The 22,174-nt window shown below is 45.3% G+C and overlaps 1 protein-coding gene across 3 annotated transcripts in view; it reads left to right on the top strand.

The window, feature by feature from the left end:
• The window catches only part of LOC120998079 (glutathione S-transferase alpha-4-like), a 46,698-nt gene extending 36,493 nt beyond the window's left edge, over positions 1-10,205 (top strand). For all 3 annotated transcript variants that reach the window (XM_040428562.1, XM_040428563.1, XM_040428564.1), the window contains exons 6-7: positions 4,909-5,040; positions 9,873-10,205. In XM_040428562.1, the coding sequence (XP_040284496.1) occupies positions 4,909-5,040; positions 9,873-9,995 (255 nt within the window). In that variant the 3' untranslated portion in view covers positions 9,996-10,205. The remainder of the gene's footprint in view (positions 1-4,908; positions 5,041-9,872) is intronic.
• Positions 10,206-22,174: the final 11,969 nt, after the last annotated feature.

The raw sequence follows: 22,174 nt of genomic DNA, 5'->3' as shown, positions 1-22,174 counted from the left end.
TCTGCCCTGCTGCTGCTGTCTGCCCTCCCTCCAACTGGATTCTTCAGGAAAGATTAACCCCTTCAGCAGCACACAGTTAGGACAGGAGGCTTTGAGTAGCTGCAGGCAGTATGTACTAATCCCCTAGGGCAGTGTTCCTCAACTCCAGTCCTCAGGGCCCACCTACGGGTCATGTTTTTAGGATTTCCTTAGTATTGAGCAGGTGATATAATTAGTGTCAATGCCTTAGGACTTACCACAGGTATTCATTCTGTGGGATATTCTCAAATCCTGACTGGTAGGTGGGCCCTGAGGACTGGAGTTGGGGAACTCTGCCCTAGGGGACAAAGGGGTAAAACTTAACATTTAATATGTATATCTAAAATGGATGAAGCGCTAGGAGAGCCTCTAAGACAGACAAAAGACAACCCGGTTGGGCCCGGAGACACAAACACTGGATGATAACAAAAATAAATAGCATGAAAAAGGAACGTTCTCACCCATCAAGTGTTGTTAGGGTTGCCACCCGTACGGGATTGACCCGGACAGTCCGGGTTTGTAATCCTGTGCCCAGGTACAAGCCTTTCTCAGACCCGGGCACAGAAAGATTAATTTCAAACTGCAGAGACGCTTGCCTGCCTTTACCTGTCTTGACAGCTGGCGGTGCTGCGCGTGCAGTGAGTGAGCGGCCAGCGCGTCAGCTGTCAGCAGCGCCGGCGTCGCATCCGGCGATGAGGACAGGACTGTCAGCAGCGGAGGATGTCAGCTGACTGAGCCTGTCCCGACGCGGCGACCAGCTGAGCGAGCCGCAGCAGCCGCTGTGTGTGAGTCTGTGGCTGTGCAGGAAGGAATAGGAATAGTGGCAGTGCCTGTGACCTCATCGCTGGACTGGAGGCAGAGCTGCAAGCTAAATTCACTTCTCTCCCTCCTCCCTCTCCTTCTCTCTGCTAGTCAGTACTAGAGGAAGTGTCTGCCTGCTCCGATGGTTTTGGGCTTACCATGGTTAAGCAAACATAACCCTACCATCGACTGGCAAGCGAGACAGATTCTCGATTAGAGTGATTTTTGCATGAACAACTGTCTTAATGCATCTTTCTCTGTGGTCACCACTAAAACTGTACCCTTGTTCATTTCTGAATTTTCTGATGTGTTTTCTGAGAGTGATAACCAGGAGTTACCCCGCATCGGGAGTATGATTGTCCCGTCAATCTTATTCCTGGAGCTAAACTGCCCAAATCTCGGTTGTATAATCTTTCGGAGCTCGAAAGAAAGGCTATGCGAGATTATATCACCGAGAGCTTGTCGAAGGGTCATATCAGACCATCCAAATCCCCAGTGGCTGCTGGGCTGTTCTTTGTAAAAAAAAAAAAAATACAATTTAAAAAAATGGTACCCTTAGACCATGTCTGGACTTCCATGAGCTCAACCTTATTTCCGTCCGAGATCCTTACCCCCTTCCTTTGATTCCGGATTTGTTTAGTCAGATTGTCGGTGCCAAGGTGTTCTCTAAATTGGATCTGAGGGGGGCATATAATCTGGTAAGGATCAGGGAAGGGGATGAGTGAAAGACTGCATTTAATACCCCTGAGGGTCATTTTGAAAACCTGGTCATGCCCTTTGGATTAAACAACGCTCCAGCGGTTTTTCAACACTTTATCAATGACATCTTTCATCATCTGGTGGTGAGATTTGTTGTATATCTGGATGACATACTAATTTATTCTCCAGACATGGAGACTCATAAGGATCATGAGAGACAGGTGTTACAGATCCTAAGAGATAATAAATTGTATGTGAAGATGGAAAAATGTGTTTTTGCTGTTCAGGAAGTGCAATTCCTGAGATACCTGCTCTCACCCTCAGGTTTTCGTATGGATCCCGAGAAAGTCTGTGCAGTGTTGAACTGGGATCGACCCGAAAATCTGAAAGCGCTTATGCGGTTTTTGGGATTCACCAACTACTACCGTAAATAATCTTGAACTATTCAACTGTGGTTAGACCTTTAACAGACATGACTAGGAAGGGGGCAGATTTCTCTGGTTGGTCTGAGGCGGCATTACAAGCCTTTTCTGCTGTGAAGAAATATTTAGCTTCAGCCCCTATTCTGGTGCAACTGGACGTGTCTCAGCCATTCATTGTAGAGGTTGACGCATCCGAGGTAGGGGTGGGAGCAGTTTTGTCGCAAGGTCCTTCACCTAGTAAATGGCGCCCATGTGGTTTTTTTTCTCTAAAAAACTCTCGACTGCTGAAAGAAATTATGATGTGGGTAATAGGCAATGGCTGGCCATTAAGTTGGCTTTTGAAGAATGGCGCCATTGGTTGGAAGGAGCAATTCATCCTATTACGGTAATTATTGATCACAAAAGTCTGGCTTACCTTGAGTCAGCTAAACGACTGAATCCAAGGCAGGCCAGGTGGTTGCTGTTTTTCACCAGATTTAACTCCATTGTCAACTACCGCCCTGGGGTTAAGAACATCAAGGCGGATGCTTTGTCGCGCAGCTTTCCGGGATGGGGGGGGGGGGGGATTCTAAAGGTCCTAGTCCTATTTTGTCTGAAGGGGTAGTCATTTCTGCCCTATATCCTGATCTTGAGGCTAAGGTGTTGGAGGCCCAAGAGGATGCACCGGACTCTTGTCCTCCAGGGAAATTGTTTGTTCCTTCAGACTTGCGTCATAAGGTATTTGAGGAACATCACTGTACTGTCTTGGCTGGACACCTGGAAGTAGATCCACTGTCGATCTCATCTTGCGCAGATTTTGGTGGCCGGGGCTGCGTAAGTGTGTTGAGGACTATGTGTCAGCCTGTTGTACCTGTGCTCGTGCTAAGGTGACACATACTCGGCCTTCTGGATCTCTTCTTCTGTTAACCATCCAGTCCAGACCTTGGACGCATTTGTCCATGGACTTTATCACGGATTTACTGAATTCTTCGGGAAAAAACGTGATCCTGGTGGTAGTTGATTGGTTTAGCAAAATGGCGTATTTTATAGCATTGCATGCTCTACCTAATGCCAAGACTCTTGCACAGGTGTTTGTCGATAACATTGTGAAACTACATGGCATTCCCTCTGATGTGGTGTCTGATCAGGGGACTCAGTTTGTTTCCAGATTCTGGAAAGTGTTCTGTACTCGACTGGGGGTACAATTGTCCTTTTCTTCGGCTTTTCATCCTCAATCGAACGGACAGACGGAGTGCACCAATCAGAATCTGGAAACTTGAGATGTTTTGTTTCGGAGAACCAGGAGGAGTGGTGTTCATTCTTGTCGTTAGCTGAGTTTGCCATTAATAACCGTAGACAGGAGTCCACTGATAAGTTTTGGGGCATATGGATGCCATCCGCAGTTTGGCACATTTTCTGGTTCTCAAACTTCCGGTATTCCTGAGAAGGAACGATTTTGCTCTTCTTTGTCTTCGATTTGGCGGAAAATTCAAAATAACCTGAAAAAGATGGGCAACAGGTATAAGCGTGTGGCTGACAGGAGACGTATGAATGGTCCGGACCTGAGAGTGGGTGATTCTGTGTGGATGTCCACAAGAAATATTAAGCTTAAGGTACCTTCTTGGAAGTTGGGCCCAAGATTTATTGGTCCATATAACATCACTGCCATTGTTAACCCTGTAGCCTTCCATCTTGAACTTCCTCAGGCTTTGAAAATTCATAACGTATTTCATAAGTCCTTGTTGAAGAAATGTGTCAAACCTGTTGAGCCGTCCTCCTTGCCTCCCGCTCCTGTCATGGTGGATGGTAATTTAGAATATCAAATCAGCAGGATTGTGGACTCCCGAGTTCTCCGTAGATCCCTCCAGTATCCCGTCCACCGGAAGGGTTACGGACCAAATTAGAGGATGTGGGTTCCAGCGGCCGATGTTAATGTGAATCGTCTGCTGAAGGCCTTTCACAGAGCCCATCCTGATAAGGTCAGTCCTGGGTGCCCGGAGGTCACCTGTAGAAGGAGGAATACTGTCACGGTCCCTCAGGTGACTGATGTAAGGAAATCAAGTAGATTGGCTGAGCGTGGAGGAATCCACCAGCCTACTTGATTTCTCTTTATTCAGTGTTGATAGGGTTTATGGCCAGTTCCCTTTTCTCAGCTGTTGCTCAGTGGTCATCACTTCTACCTGTTATAGTCTGAACCCACCCTTCTGAGTATGCGGTAGATAGCTTTATTTGGGTTTGGCTGAGCTAGAGCTGTGGAGTTTGTCTCTGATGTTCCTGCTTGTCCATCTCTACAGAAGTTAAGTGTCGTGTTTGTTTGTGTTTGTTATATTCCCTGTTGTTTGTATATGGGCCTGAGCCAGAGACTTCCATTCGTCCATCTGGGTAGGAATGGGTTGTCTCTGGTCCTAACCTTTTCCAGGGCCTTATAGGTATATAAAGGCCTAGGTATCCTCCATAAAAATATTCCTACCTTCAGGGTCTATTCATATTGATAGATAGTTAGGGCCCAGATTAGGATTGTCTAGGAGGTGACCTGTTTCTTCCCTAGTTTCCAGGCCCAGTTACTGTTCCCCTTCCCTCCTATATTCAGTGTGGAGCCCCCCCCCCCCCCCCACACACATACACAGACTGATCGTGCCAGTATCATTGCTGCTTCTCTGAACAACATTGCACAAAGCACACTTGAAACCTGACATTTGTAGTTAAAGGGGTTTTTCCATCTCAGACAATGGGGGCATATCGCTAGGATATGCCCCCATTATCTGATAGGTGCGGGTCCCAGCGGTGGAACCCGCACCTATCAGACAATGGGGGCATATCCTAGCGATATGCCCCCATTGTCTGAGATGGGAATACCCCTTTAATTTGTGTTACAAGCTTCCTAGTTATTGTATTGTTTTTATTGGTATTGCATGCACTGTTACAGTATTTCTTCACATTTACAATTCTGCTTGAGCTACTTTCAGTTGAATGAGCCTTTATGTTTCAGATCCTAAGAGATCATGGTGAGAAGTACCTAGTTGGAAATCAGTTTAGCTGGGCTGATGTGCAGCTGCTGGAGGCCATCCTAATGATGGAAGAAAAATGTGCTGATCTACTGACCAATTTTCCTCTCCTTAAGGTATGTGTATCTGGTTTGTAGATAAATGTAGGTTATAGTCTAAACTTACCGAGCATGTCCACCGTACTACAGTGTATCTCAGCATTTCGCAAGATCCAGGTTTATAGCTGTATAACGTTTTGTGTAGCTTTCCAAATATTTTACCTGTTTTTTACATTGTGTGTTATACTCCAGCCACATGCCAGACTGCATTTACAATGAAAAGAGACTCTGTAACTTTTCCTGTGTAACAATAATCAATTCAATTTGACTGCAGCTTTGGATCTGAATGGAGTATATGTAAGACAGTAGAGTGAAGATTTGAACTGTTTGAATATTCACATTCCATTTAAAAGCTTTTTAAAAAGGCTCAGCATGGTGTGAATAAAAGGCTGTTTACAGAATTCGGCCGCATGTGAATAAAGTACATGTTGCTTCCTGATTAAGGCTACTTTCACACTAGCATTTAAGTTTTCCGGTATTGAGTTCCGTCATAGGGACTCAATACTGGAAAAAAAAGGCTTCAGTTTTGTCCCCATTCATTGTCGATGGGGACAAAACTGAACCGAACAGAACAGAATGCTCCAAAATACATTCCGTTCCGTTTAGTTGCGTTCCCAGACTAGAGCGCAAACTGCAACATGCTGCGGTTTGCTTTCCGTCCTGGGATGCGGAACAAGACGGATCCGGCATGACCCCCAATGCAAATCAATGGGGACGGATCTGTTTTCTCTTTCACAATCTGACACAATAGAAAACTGATCCGTCCCCCAATGACTTTCAATGGAGTTAATGATGGATTCGTGTTGGCTATGTTACAGATAATACAACCGGATCCGTTCATAACGGATGCAGATGGTTGTATCATCAGTAACGCTAGTGTGACAGTAGCCTAAACCAGTGGGAGTGCAGGAGCTCTTATAACACTAAAAGGCTGTTTACATCACGTTTCTGTCCAACGTCTAACATATACTTTGAGAAAAAAGGAGGCAAAATTATAGTACACTTGCAAAGTCCAGCAAAAAAATGCAGTTATTACTTTTTTTAACCATTTATTAGTCCCACAAGGGGACTATAATAGGCAATATTTTCTTTATTGTTAGTACTATACTGACATTCACCAGTAGGCTGAGCCAGAGGGGTTAAACATTACGGATTGGCGCTCCTGTTGGTTCGGGCTGTTAGAGCAGGATCGCGGCTTTTATGCTACAGCCATGTAGAGACCTGTGCAGCGCTTAGACTAGGTCACCGTAAAAAGGTGGCGTCCCAGGCTAGAGTCCCTTAGTGACTGCCGTAAAATGGCATATTGGTGATCACTAAGGGGTTAAGGAGGGGACAAAACAGCCTAATAAAGGTAATCATAATCACCTTACCGATCCTCCGACACAACCGATCCAGCACTTTCCAGCTACCCACCAATCCCTGCTTCCTGGTCCCTCCTGACATGCATTAAAGTGTAACTGCCGTTTAATTTTTATTTTATTTTTTTGCTAAAGTGTAGGGACAGCGACAGGGAACATTTTTGTAATATACGTTTATTTTTAGTAGAAAACTGGCGCTGAAATGTCCCTTAACAGCTATCTTTCAAATGAGCGTTGCTAAGGGCCATCCGTCTTCTATTAGCATAGGAGAGACAGGCTGTGCGGGAGCTGTGGGCCTCTGCCTGCCCTGCTCCCTCACAGCCTGGTGGGCACAGGAGCCTAATGTGTTTATAAAGTATTTATACATTACCCCTCTTTATAAAATATGAACTTCTACACTATTGTATATGCTCACTGGCCAGCGCTGTCATTGAGCCTTCCCCCTGCACTCCTGGCGTGCTGACTAATGATCCAGCCGCCGGGAGCGGTAAGCGCTCACTACAGGCAGTGCAGGGAGGCAGGGGGAAGCTGCTATACAGTATGTAAGGACAGTTATATCCCTATATTCTGTATAGCAGCTTCCCCCTGCCTGCACTGCCTGTAGTGAGCGCTTACCGCTCCCGGCGGCTGGATCATTAGTCAGCTCACCGTCAGTGATGGCCATGCTGGTCAGTGAGCATATAGATAATATAGAAGTTCATATTTTATAATGTAGTGTCTCACTAGATAAAGGTGGGCACTGCACAAAAGGGGTTAATGTGTCTTTATTACCTTTAATGTGATTTGATATGCAATATTCCCCTGCGTAATGTGTAAGCAGGCCTAGTTAGGGTGTAGTTAGCCTCCCAGACGTTAGAGGGAGCTAGAGAGCCCTAGATATATATAGGAAGGCCCAGACAGGGGAGTGGTAGTTCATTCCAGGGGACTAGAGGAGTTACTTCGTCCACCTGAAGCTCCTGAGGCTAGGCTTAGCTCAGTAGAGACACCCCGGTTGCAGGACAGAACCTCCTGGGAGAAACCCACAGTCCTTCATCATCCAAGTAACACTGATGGGCAGATGCTATATGGGAAGCAAAGCAAGGATTTAATACGAGAGGAAGATATATATATACCAAGGATATAAGCCACCATTTAGGCATCCGGGCCTTGGGATTGAAACCAGACAGGAGTTCTAGAAAGGACAGTGTACGCTATTTCTGAGGAAAGGTACAACCTGATTCTGAGTGTGTTGTGGATTTACCCTCTGAGTATCTTGCATAATTACTACCTGCCATCGTGTGGAATAAAGCCTGCTTGTAAAGCTGTGATCTAAAGGACTGTGTTAACATCTGTATGTACAAAGTTGGACTGTTCAGTAAAGAAACGTTTGGTTCACTATACCATCTGTGTACCTCAATTATTCCAACTATAAATCGGTGTGCCACCGTTACAGGCACTGGCGTCACGAATCCAAAAGGGACCTTGCCCCAGGCACTCAAAATACCTGTAACATCCAGGGCACCTCATCCACCATCAGGCCTGGTCCCTACATACCGAGTGTGCCCCAGAGGAACTGTGTCTACCTCTCCTTCACTGCCGCATGCCTGCCCAGGGTTCTCCCATACAGTGAGCAACCCTCGATTGCCCATAACCGTGACCTCGCTTCGCTATACCCTGCATGTCTGGCGTGCTGCAATAAAAAGGGGGATTGTGTATTTACTTTATAAACACATTAGGCTCCTGTGCCCACCAGGCTGTGAGGGAGCAGGGCAGGCAGAGGCCCACAGCTCCCGCACAGCCCGTCTCTCCTATGCTGATAGAAAACGGATGGCCCTTAGCAATGCTCATTTGAAAGAGCGCTGCTAAGGGACATTTCAGCCCCAGTTTTTTACTACAAATAAACGTTTTCCCTAAATAAGGCCTCTTTCACACTTGCGTTGTCCGGATCCGGCGTGCACTCCACTTGCCGGAATTACACTCCGGATCCGGAAAAACGCAAGTGTACTGAAAGCATTTGAAGACGGAACCGTCTTCAAAATGCTTTCAGTGTTACTATGGCACCCAGGACGCTATTAAAGTCCTGGTTGCCATAGTAGGAGCGGGGGAGCAGTATACTTACAGTCCGTGCGGCTCCCGGGGCGCTCCAGAATGACGTCAGAGCGCCCCATGCGCATGGATGACGTGTCCAATGCGATCACATGATCCATGCGCTTGGGGCGCCCTGACGTCACTCTGGAGCGCCCGGGGAGCCGCACGGACGGTAAGTACACTGCTCCCCCGCTCCCCACTACACTTTACCATGGCTGCCAGGACTTTAGCGTCCCGGCAGCCATGGTAACCATTCAGAAAAAGCTAAATGTCGGCTCCGGTAATGCGCCGAAACGACGTTTAGCTTAAGGCCGGATCCGGATTAATGCCTTTCAATGGGCATTAATTCCGGAGAAAGGCATTGATCCGGATCCGGCCTTGCGGCAAGTGTTCCGGATTTTTGGCCGGAGCAAAAAGCGCAGCATGCTGCGGTATTTTCTCCGGCCAAAAAACGTTCCGTTCCGGAACTGAAGACATCCTGATGCATCCTGAACGGATTTCTCTCCATTCAGAATGCATTGGGATAATCCTGATCAGGATTCTTCCGGCATAGAGCCCCGACGATGGAACTCTATGCCGGAAGACAAGAACGCAGGTGTGAAAGAGCCCTAAAGTATATTACAAAAATATTCCCTGTCACTGTCCCTACACATTAGCCAAAAAAAATAAAAAATTCAACGGCAGTTACTCTTTAAGTAACCATGCAGCCAATAACTGGCCGCAGTCTTGAGCCATCTCAGCCAGTGATTGGCTGAGCAGTCATTTCCTGGGTGTCCAGAGGCAAGAGACCAGTAAGGAACAGGAAGTGTCGGAGTGAAAGCAGCGGGGACGATAAGGTGAGTGTGATTTCTTTTATTATTTTATACCATGTGGAGCCATTAAAAATAAAAATGATTATTACTGTATAATACAAATCACTAAAGAACTACCACTATACCGTAACCTTTAATAATTGCTTTAAAACATCACACAGTTCTATACTTTCTCCTGTCAATTTTCTCCTACTGAACAATTTATCTGTTAAAAAAAAGACACAAAAAAACAACAAGAAACAGTGGAAGGATCAAATCACAACCTAGCATCTCTCTAGATAACCTTGCCTACAGCAGCATAGCTGTTCCAATAATGTGGCAAATCAGGAAGCTAGCCCACTATGCCCTAGAGTCCCTGACAAAATGTCCCTGACAAAATGACAAAAGGTCCCTGACAAAATGTATCCTGAAGCTACCAAATATAGCAAGAAAAATCAATACTAGTGAATATAAGCAGATAGTACTTGATTGTATGCCGTATACACCCGTGTGAAGCAGCATTTATGCAATAAAGGATGCAGACTCCAGATCTTTTGTGTAAGTCATAATTTTTTTATTTTACTATTACTGGCTATTTATTGAATTTATGCCTATTCAATTTTAATTTATTTAGAGCTTCAAAGCAAGAATTAGTGAAATTCCTACAATCAAGGCTTTCCTGCAGCCTGGGAGTCAGCGGAAGCCAGTGCCTGATGAGAAATACGTGCAGACAGTGAAGACAGTTCTGCTGATATAACATGGACTAGTTACTGGACCTTCTACTAACTAACTGCCCATCACACTACAAGCTTGTCTACTACTTCATAAGAAACATATTGGGGGAGACTTATTATTCAAAATGCGTCCAAAAAAGCTGGCCTACGTGCTTTACAAGACAATGCTCGTGGCTTAGCAGACAGGAATAAAGCTTCATGTGAAAGGGGCGTTAGATGGGACCTCGTGTGACGAAAAGTGCACCTAACATTTGGTACAATTTTGGAGGTAAAAACAAAAAAATAGGTAGTTTAATTCTAATAGCCAATCAGCTGTTTGAGAAGGCACTGACTATTCCAGTAGAGCCGCAGCCTTCTTGCAGCTTTCCCTAGGCCATGTGAGGTCACGTTCATCGGTCACGTGGCCTAGGCGCAGCTCAGCCCTATAGAAGTGAATGGGACTGAGCTGTGATATCAAGCACAGGAAGGCGCTGTGCTTGGTGAGCAGAGAGAAGGCTGCTGCACTACTGTGAGCGCCGCTGCCTTCTCAAACAGCTGATCGGAGGGGGTCCCAGGTATCGGACCCCACTGATCAGATACTGATGACCTATTCAGAGAATAGGTCGTCAGTAAAAATACCTCAGAAAACCGTTTTTAAACTAGACCGTCAAAAGGTGCACCAGATTTATCATCCAGCATTGGCCACTGTGATAAATCCGGGGCAGATTAGGGGCCATGTTCAGTCAGGGTGAGCTCTGGTGGACAAGAAACACAAGCCGAGTGCTTTCTCATCTGAAAGAGGCGCTTAGCAAGAAGGGGTGCATTCTTTTGAGTAACTAAACCAACAAATATGTGGTGTAAACTAGACCGTGTATAGGTGCACCAGAGGTAGCATCCAGTATCCGCCACTATGTTAAATCTGGTACAGTTTAAAGGGGTATTCCCATCACAGACAATGGGGGCATATCCTAGTGATATGACCCCATGATATGCCCCTATTGTCTGTGATGGGAATACCCCTGTAAGGCCTCATGCACACGACTGTGGTTTTGGTCCACATCTAATTCGCACCCATTGATTTTAACGGGGGGCGCAAAAGATGCGGACAGCACACCGTGTGCTGTCTGCACCTGCATGTCTGTTCCACAGCTTGGAGCTTTGGTGGGAGCAGCAGGCTCCCAGCGGCTTTGCAAGCACAGCGCCATACATACTACAGTGGCAGTGCTTGGTATTGCAGCTCAGCCCTATTGACTTGAACGGGGCTGATCTGCAACTAGGTCATGTGACTCATCTACGGTCACGTCACTGGCCAAGAAAGAGGCTGCGGCTTCCTCTAACAGCTGATCTGATACTGATGACCTATTATGAGGAGGGATAGGGAGGTCATCAATATTCTTTCCAGGATAACCCCTTTAACTAAATGTTGGTAAGATATTCAGATCTCCACAAGAGCATAAAGATTTGCACATGATCAGGAATGTAACCATGGAGCAAAACTGAGGCCGCCCTCCACCACTGGCACTTTCACTAGCCAGTGTCTTTTTGTACTTTCCATTACTGGTCTCCTGGTGATCTGTACCAAACGTCCTTTCCCCCTCTCCACTTCCATCATCAACAGCTATCGCTCACTGCAGCTCACATCTAAGGCTAGGTTCACATCAGTATCAAACTTCTGGTTTTCTATTCCAGCACAGAAACCGAAAACTGGAATCACTGGATCTAGCAAACGTTGGACACCACTGCCACCTGACGAATCCCATTAATATAATGACATCCGTCAGGTTTCCAGTATGGATTCTAGCCTTCAGCCAGACTAAATAGAGTTGCATCTATTGGTATTTTATCCTTTTTTTCCCCCGGTTTCTTGTGATGGAGGCTCCTGTTGGAACCTTTGCCATAGATGTAAACCTAGCCAAGAGCAGTCCTTCAGCCTAGTTCACTAGAGGTTTCCTCCATAGGGGGATATTCTTCTCCTGAGAGCAGGAGGATGACGCTTTGTGAGTCTGTATTTTGCCATTATTATATATTGGTCTGACTTTAATATGAAGATATACTGTACATGTCAGACAATAAAGTACAAGAAATAATTTCTGGATATGAATAACCATGTTATGTAATGCCAGAGCTATAACTGTGATTGATTAACTCATATGATTATAAATAAAGCTGTGATCAATTAGCATCACTTACCTTTTTGGTGTTTTTATTTTGCATTCTTTGGTTATCACATATAGGGTCAGACATCTGTTTCCAACACTAGGCCCTTCACCTACCCGGTAGGTGTAATATCCCAGTACTTGCCCTGCAGTGACTGATATAGGAGAGACGTCAAATGTAACTGTACAATCAAAGGAGAGTTGTCAGCAGTTTTATCCCTTCAAAACTGCTGACAGGTGAGAGGGATAAAGCTGTTTAAACCCACCTTGGTGGGTGCTCATGCTTCTTACATGACCAAGGAGGAGACGACTTAATGCTCCCTGCACTGCAATCACAAGTAACATCAAAGGCACCAAATGCCCTCAACCCCGAGTGACCGCTCTAGTGGTCTCCTGGTTGGAACCTAGATATACAGTACAGACCAAAAGTTTGGACACACCTTCTCATTCAAAGAGTTTTCTTTATTTTCATGACTATGAAAATTGTAGATTCACACTGAAGGCATCAGAACTATGAATTAACACATGTGGAATTATATTCATAACAAACAAGTGTGAAACAACTGAAAATATGTCATATTCTAGGTTCTTCAAAATAGCCACCTTTTGCTTGATTACTGCTTTGCACACTCTTGGCATTCTCTTGATGAGCTTCAAGAGGTAGTCTCCTGAAATGGTTTTCACTTCACAGGTGTGCCCTGTCAGGTTTAATAAGTGGGATTTCTTGCCTTATAAATGGGGTTGGGACCATCAGTTGCGTTGAGGAGAAGTCAAGTGGATACACAGCTGATAGTCCTACTGAATAGACTGTTAGAATTTGTATTATGGCAAGAAAGAAGCAGCTAAGTAAAGAAAAACAAGTGGCCATCATTACTTTAAGAAATGAAGGTCAGTCAGTCAGCCGAAAAATTGGGAAAACTTTGAAAGTAAGGGCTATTTGACCATGAAGGAGAGTGATGGGGTGCTGCGCCAGATGACCTGGCCTCCACAGTCACCGGACCTGAACCCAATTGAGATTGTTTGGGGTGAGCTGGACCCAGAGTGAAGGCAAAAGGGCCAACAAGTGCGAAGCATCTCTGGGAACTCCTTCAAGACTGTTGGAAGACCATTTCAGGGGACTACCTCTTGAAGCTCATCAAGAGAATGCCAAGAGTGTGCAAAGCAGTAATCAAAGCAAAAGGTGGCTACTTTGAAGAACCTAGAATATGACATATTTTCAGTTGTTTCACACTTGTTTGTTATGTATATAATTCCACATGTGTTAATTCATAGTTTTGATGCCTTCATAGTCATGAAAATAAAGAAAACTCTTTGAATGAGAAGGTGTGTCCAAACTTTTGGTCTGTACTGTATACGTAATAAGAAGCCTACATATGAAGCAGGTATGCCCTACATAACTTTCCTTCCACTACGGTACCTTCCAAGGTAAAAGACAACACCATAGGTAAAGTATGTGGGAAGTATGTTTTCATACTTGTATGTAGTGAGTGTGTGCATGATCATCAGTCCAACACTGCAGACAAGGCTCTATTGGTTCTTTTCAAAGAAAACTACAGAAGGCTCCCTGAGCTTCTGTCTCAGCTGCCATGGCCACCAATGTGTCCCAAATTAAATGAAGTTCCCCTGCTGCTCCCAGCTTATCATATACAGTGCTAACTCCCAAGCACCCCAGGCAGGCTGAACGGTTGGTTTGGCTAATGTCCATGAGCGCCTTCCCTCACCCAGTGAAGGCTCTGGCACTTGTGATTACAATGCTTGAGAATGGTTGTTCTCCACCACTATCTAGATGATTACTGGCCACTGCATCCAGGCTGTGACTGAACACAGAGGCGGCCAGGATTTCAGACCTCACTGTGCTATGTTATTTTTTTCCGTACCTCCCATAGAAGTAACTGTAGCACAGCAAGCTCCACTGTTTGCACAATTTAGATTCATCTCGTGGCAAGCGTGTTTTCAGTAAAAAAAAAAAAGGTAAATATATAAGACACAGAATATATGTCACAAAGGATAAACCACCAAGCTATTATACTGTGATAATGACATCAATAGTGAAGAATAAGATGACGGCATTGGTTTATTTCCTATGGTGAACTTATATCAAGTATGAACAGCCAAAGCACTTCCCTATTCGCCCAATAATAATGCCCCCACAGTACCCCCAGTAGAAATAAGCCCCCCATAATAACCCAAGCAGTAACAAGTCCCCCTATAAGGCACCCCTATAGAGCCCACAGTAGTAAAAAAAAGCTCCCTGTAGTGCCCCCTGTAGTTATAATGCCCCCCATAGTGGCCCCAATATTTATTATGCCTCCTTCAGTGCTCCCTGTAGTTATAATGCCCCCTGCAAAGCTAATGCCCTCCTCCAGTTATATCCCCCCTGTCGTGCCCCCATATTATAATGCCCCCTGTAGTGCACTGGCCTATTTTAATGCCCCCTATAATTTCCCCCCCAGTGCTCTGACCTATAATAATGCTCCCCCTGTAATGCCCCCAGTAGTGCCAAGATAAATAAATCACGCCTGCGCCTAGTCAAGATTGCTATCTCAGACCAGGGCAGGCAGCCGCTCCATCCGTTTTACTACAAGTATATACTGTATGTCATGTCACTGTATATACTTTCAGTCCTCCTGGACGGGCCCCTTCTGAGTTTGGGCCCCATAGCAGCCGCTTCACCTGCTTCCACTATAGCCACACCCCTGTGTATATATATATATATATATATATATATATATAAAAAGGAAAGGAAAAAAAGCCAGCAGCACTCCAGATGATTGAAGAAAACGTGTGGTTTATTGACCCAAAAATGAAGCGACGTTTCAACAGCTCATTGCTGTCTTTATCAAGCCTACTGCACATGTGCTACAAGCATTTGATATATAGGGACATTGATCAACAAAAGATTAACATCAATTGAGAATATATAAGCAAAAAACATAAATATAGTGATGCCTGTGAATATACAAATCCATGTGGAAATCCGCCACAGTTTAACAAATATAGTGCATATAAAAACATAGATATAGAATACAGCATTCTTGTATTACTGTCAGCATTCTTGTATTACTCACTGTCAGCTGTGTGACTGTATGCAATTTGCATCGCATGTTCAGCGGCGTTCCCATTCACCCACCGCGCATGCGGGAGGAACAAATATCGCGATCCTGCCGGCATCCAGACACTGAATGGAAACCACAACAAAGATGGCCGGAATAGCCTCACACGTAATGTGTGCATGTCCAGACCGCAATAGAGGCTGCAAATCAGTCGATACATACTCATAGTTATGTGCATGGATACCAGATAGATATAGGGAGCAGGATTTTTATAGAAACAAATATCAAGAGATCAATATACTAATGAAAAGGGTCTAGGGCACTGCCAAACCGCAACCAACGTAATTTTACATGAATGGTCGCATAATTCAGCGCCTTATCAACCCAATGAGGCAGGCTATAAGGAGGATATGTAATCGGTGAGAAAGGATGTCACCCAACAATAACGGATCATGTTAATGATCAGTCAGTGTTAGGGATGGGGGAGAGATTGGCATCGCCAGGACAACCCCTCGAACCACCTTCAATCCCCCATATTGATGCAACGCAGCCTCACCCAAACAATAAATTCTCCAAGCCAAAACTAGAAAAATAATTATGAAATTTCCTTAAAAAGGTACAAAAAACCATGACTGTAACGACTGTATAGGCAGGCACCTAGTACAGCATAGGATACACTCCACATTGATATTGCAACGGCGGTCCGGACATCATGTATGCAGATAACAAATACAGAATATGGATAGCCGACTGGAACAGCGATAAACTTCATATCACACAGCAACACAATCATGACCGTGAGAATGTTACAAATCTAAAAACAAAGAGAGAAAAATATTTTAGAAAAACTCTCATATGAAATAACGCTTGGTTAAATGCTTAATAATATACATGTGCATTCACCATACAGTTGGGAATACGGATACAGCAAATAACGGAGTGAGGCAGTACTAATCTACCCTAAAGTCCACATTTAACCCATTGGGTCTTAAAGTTTTCAAAGTAAATATCCAATATAATTCACGTTTTTTGAGCAGAGCTTGTCTATCTCCGCCCCTTCTCCCTAGTTCAATCTGTTCCAAGATGCAGAATCTCAGGTCATTCTGTGTGTGTCCTGCCTCTTTAAAATGTTTGGACACAGGCAAATCCATTTTCTCTTTCCTGATGGAATAACGGTGCTGGTTAAGCCGTGTTTTTACATCCCACGTGGTCTCACCAACGTACCACTTCCCACAAGGGCAGGCAAGCTGGTAGACCACGTAGGATGAGTCACAGGTAAGGAATTGTGTGATTTTGATCACTCCATTGGTGGCCGGATTGTGAAACGTGTCCCCTTTGATCATAAGTTTGCAGTTTATGCAATGATAACACGGATAGCATCCAGTGCGGGTGGAACCGCACATAGCTCTCACATTAGTTTTGGTACTACCCACATCCGCCCTAACTAATCTGTCTCCCAAATTTCGCCCTCTACGGTAGGAAAATAAAGGGGGAATGTGGAATTCTGAAATATGGGGGAAACTATTCCCTATCAAACTCCAATGTTTCCGAATAACAGTGGCAATGTGCACACTGTTAGTGGAAAAATGGGAGACGAAGGGAATACGAGGATTTTTCGGGGCAACCATCGGTCTAACAGTGTTGGAGTAATTCTCCACTTTATTGATAGATTCCTTGACTAATTTTCTGGGGTACCCTCGAGTGGCAAATTTGTGACCCATTTCATTGAGTCTAATTGATCTAATTTTTTCATCCTTAACTATCCTCTGAACGCGGAGGAACTGGCTGAGGGGCAAGGACCGGATCATGGAACGAGGGTGGTGGCTATCATACCGCAACAGGGTATTCTTGTCAGTGGGTTTTACAAATAGATCTGTACTCAGACCTCGTCCCATGATCCGGACCTCGGTATCAAGGAACTGTAGCCTCTCCGTGGAATAAACCACGGTAAATTTCACAGTCGGATCGACTTCATTGAGGTATGCGTGGAACGCGAGGAGGCCCAACGTGTCGCCCGTCCACACCAAGAAGATATCGTCGATATAGCGCCACCACCCCAGAACATGTCTGAAGTGGCGGCTGCTATAAATCGACGACTCCTCAAGGTGGGCCATATAGATGTTTGCATAAGTGGGCGCCACGTTGGACCCCATCGCCGTCCCACGCAACTGAACAAAGAAGTCGTCCTGGAACAGAAAGTAATTTTTAGTCAAAACAAATCTCAATAATGAAAGCAAAAATGCCTGGCAAGCTTTGGAATGTTCAGATTTAGCAAGACAAGCCTCAACTGCCCGTAGACCCAGCTCATGGTCGATCGACGTATATAAGCTACATACGTCGAACGAAACAAGAATTGCGCCCACAGGAACCTCAAGATCATTGATCTTGGACAAAAAATCACTAGTATCTCTAATGAAAGATTTAGTAGAAATGGCGAAACAACGTAACATTTTATCAAGAAAAATAGCCACATTGTAAAAAAGGGGACTCTCTACCCGAAACAATCGGACGGCCGGGGGGGGGGGCATCACCCCCTTGTGGACTTTAGGCAACGTGTACAACATGGGCGTACTAGGTTTATCACGATATAAGTAATTGAAACGTTTTTCATCAATGAGATCAGCCTCTCGGGCTTGATTTAAAATATCTCGCAGTTCCCTTAATAAACCAAATTTGGGATCATGTATTACCCGTTTGTACACTTGTGAGTCCTCAAGTTGGCCATGGATCTCCCGGATGTACTCACTGGTGTCCATGACCACAACCCCACCACCCTTGTCCGCAGACTTGATGGTGAGACTGTGGTCGGAGGCCAGAGAGCACACCGCGGCGATCTCTTCAGAAGTAATATTCCCAAATCTGAGGTCATTATTCTCAGAGGCACATTTTAATGCATCAAGGTCCCTCCGTACGGCTAAAGTAAATGCTTCGACTGCAGGATGATCAATTATTGGGTTAAAATTGCTCTTAACATATAACCCTGTATTACACAATGATAACTCTGTTGGCCTATAGACATCATCTCTCGAGGCTTGACTTTGTGCAGAAAACCAAATCTTAAGTTTGACACTCCGAAAAAATCTATGAAGGTCCAGCTCCAAGTTAAACCAATCCGTTCTTGACACGGGACAAAAAGAGAGGCCCTTGTCCAAAACGGATTGTTGTGCATCATTCAAAATAGTGGACGAGATATTTACCACTATGTCCTCTTTCTGTTCACAATTTTCTGACGTTGAGGTCTGAGATTTTTGTTTCTTTCCTCGCCATTTGTGGTGGCGTTTACCGCCCCTCCCGGTTCTCCTCATTTTCTAAAGGTATATATATATATATATATATATATATATATATATATATTCCCCTGACTCCTGTTCCCTGCCATCTGCAACCTGAGTGCTGGCTGACATCACTGGGATTCTAGGGTTGTGGTTGTGGCAACTTGCCAGTTACTCTGCGGCCCGATTCATTTCTATACCTTCCTGCTACACAGTGATCCTTGGACACGTGGTCAAGCTCCAGCCTAATTCTCCTCTGAACATCTGCAATTGGCCCGTATGAATTCACCCACAGGGATGTTTTTGATGGTATGATTTTGTCATCGACAAAATGGTTTGTTATACTTTGCTCCTGTCTGAACATCCCCTAACAAGATAAAATCCAAAAAGTCAATTATCCGCTCATTAGAGATAGTGAAACGTAAATTAAGAGGGTTAGTATTAAAGGGAACCTGCCATCAACTTTATGCTGCTCATACTAACGGCAGTATAAAGTAGAGACAGGTGAGTTGATTTCAGCGGTCTGTCAATTAAAAGTTAAAAGTAAGTGGTTACCGAGAACCAAACTCACAATCCTTGCAGACCGGGCCTGGAAAAGAGTCACGGCCACCTGAGAAGAGTCATGGTTATTGATGAATTCCTGCTCTCCCTGCCCACCTGCTGATGACTGACAGGCTTCTATCTAGTTTTCTCCCTTTCTCTCTAGGAGAGAACTGCCAATCATCAGCAGACGGGCGGCGAGAACAAGAGATTATGAATAACCAGGACTCTTCACTGGTAGACTGGACTCTTTTCGAGGCCTGTGCTGCAATGATTATGATGCTGGTTCTCAGCAACCACTTAATTTTAGCTCATGACTGACACCGGTGAAATCAGCATTTCTGTCACTATTTTATGCTGCCCTCAGTGAGGTCAGCATAAAGTTGATGGCAGATTCCCTCCAAAATATGTTACCTTATCTCGTATAGCCAGCAGATGACTCCCCCCTATCTATATAGCGGCCATACCAGATAATGGAGGGACCAAATGGGTGGCTATCCACTTCTGTGCATCCTGCTTTGAGAAGGTAAGATGGTTGGATGTATTTTCCTTTCTATTGGAGTTATGGAAGCAGCGTAGCACAGTAAGGCTACGTTCACATCTGCGTTTTGGTTTCCGGTTTTGAGATCTAGCAGAGGATGTCAAAACAGGACCAAAACGGTTCCGCTTGATTTAACACACCAGGATGCATCTGTTCCATTAGGATACGGTTGTGTTAAATCAAAATGGAACAAATTGGATCCGTCACTAAAAACAATGTAAGTCAATAAGTGACGGATCAGTTTTTTTAGGATTTGAAAAAAATAGATCCGGCACCATTGACTTACATTGCTTTCAGTGCCAGATCAAACATCCTGATGCATCCTCTCAGTGGCGTTGCTAGGGCTGGTGTCACCCGGTGCCGTAGAAAATGGTGTCACCCCCCCGAAGCAATAATTTTTTAGCCATATATGGGGGCTATGGTGGTGCTACTGCCATAGGGGGCATCCGTTAGCTCAGCAGACCCCCCCTAGCAGTCAGAGCCTGGTCTCGGGAGGGGCACTTCCAGATTATTTTCTGTCCGCCGCCACAAAACAATGGTGCTTATAGAACAGACTACACAGTGTAGAGGTATACTGTATATTGTGTGACACAGTGTAGAGGTATACTGTATATTGTGTGGCACAGTGTAGAGGTATATTGTATATTGTGTGGCACAGTGTAGCGGTATTGTCACGGATGGTGTACAGGAAACAAGACAATGCAATACAATTAAAGACTCACTGGATCCACAACTAAGGAACAAAAGGGAGACCCCTACATGAGACCTGCCACTCTCCCTAATTGCTCAGCCTATGCGAACACCCCAAAGGTGGATGGGCGCATATCCACGTACCTCGGCTATCTAATACCTGAAGACCCTACAATAGTGAGGGGACACGACCACCGGCTCCCTACACAAGACACGGAGGGAGTCAGGGTCACCTGAAAATCCAGCAGACAGAAAATCACAAATAAAGGAATAGCACTTATCTTGCAGAGGACTGGGGAATAGAAACAGCATGCGCACACACTCCAGGAAGTTGTATAAGCCGCAACCTAATGCATCATGGGGAGGAACTTAAAGGGAAGCAATCAGTCCAACTGCATGACAGCTGAGATAGACTAACGAGATGAGGAACTTAACCAAAACAAAGAAACTCAAGGAGGAGGATCTGGAAAGCTCCTGTCAGAGCTTCTCAGCTGTCTAGTTGTGACAGTACCCCTCCCTCTACGAGTGGACTCCGGACACTCAGGGCCCACCTTCTCAGGATGGGACCTATGGAAAGCCCTGATGAGACGAGTGGCCTTAATGTCCATCACTGGGACCCACATCCTCTCCTCAGGACCATAACCCTCCCAATGAACGAGGTACTGGAGGGAACCGCGGACAAGACGAGAATCCACAATCCTAGAGACCTGAAATTCAAGATTTCCATCAACCATAATCGGAGGAGGAGCCAAAGGCGAGGGTACAATAGGTTGAACATAAGGTTTCAATAAGGACTTATGAAAAACATTATGGATCTTCCAAGTCTGAGGAAGATCAAGACGGTAGGCAACAGGATTGATGACAGACAGGATCTTGTAAGGCCCAATAAACCTAGGACCCAACTTCCAGGAGGGAACCTTCAATTTGATATTCTTGGTAGACAACCACACCAGATCACCAACATTCAGGTCCGGACCAGGCACACGTCTCTTATCTGCCACACGCTTATATCTCTCACTCATGCTCTTTAGATTATCCTGAATCTTTTGCCAAATAGATGACAAAGACGAGGAGAATCTGTCCTCATCAGGTAAACCAGAAGACCCCTCTCCCGAGAAAGTCCCAAACTGCGGATGAAACCCATATGCACCAAAAAATGATGACTTATCAGAGGACTCCTGACGACGGTTATTTAAAGCAAACTCAGCAAGGGGCAAAAAAGAACACCAATCCTCCTGATTCTCCGCCACAAAACAGCGCAGATATGTCTCCAGATTCTGATTGACGCGCTCTGTCTGGCCATTCGACTGCGGGTGGAAAGCAGAAGAGAATGACAACCGAACCCCCAAGCGAGAACAGAAAGCCTTCCAGAATCTGGAAACAAACTGCGTGCCCCTATCAGAGACTATGTCTGAAGGAATACCATGCAATTTGACAATGTGGTCAATAAATGCCTGCGCCAGCGTCTTAGCATTGGGCAAACCAGGAAAAGGGATGAAATGCACCATTTTGCTAAAACGGTCCACCACCACCAGAATCACAGTCTTCCCCGAGGAACGAGGCAAGTCCGTTATGAAGTCCATGGACAGATGTGTCCAAGGACGGGAAGGAATGGGTAAGGGAAGGAGAGGACCTGATGGCCGTGAATGAGGGACTTTGGCACGAGCGCAAGTCTCGCAAGCTGCCACAAAACCCTCAACCGACTTACGAAGCGCAGGCCACCAGAATCTCCGAGCGATGAGATCCAGTGTGGCTCTTGCCCCCGGGTGCCCAGCAAGGACCGTATCGTGGTGTTCCTTAAAAATCTTGTGTCTCAAAGCGAGAGGCACAAACAACCTCCCAGGAGGACAAAGATCAGGAGCCTCTGACTGGGCTGCCTGCACCTCTGCCTCCAATTCAGGAAAAAGAGCAGAGACCACCACACCTTCAGCCAAAATGGGACCCGGGTCTTCAAAATTCCCACCTCCCGGA

The sequence above is a fragment of the Bufo bufo genome, chromosome 4 (genome assembly GCF_905171765.1).
Source record: "Bufo bufo chromosome 4, aBufBuf1.1, whole genome shotgun sequence".
NCBI lineage: Eukaryota > Metazoa > Chordata > Amphibia > Anura > Bufonidae > Bufo > Bufo bufo.
Note: the sequence above shows the minus strand (reverse complement) of the source record. Positions and strands in the feature narration are given on the sequence as shown.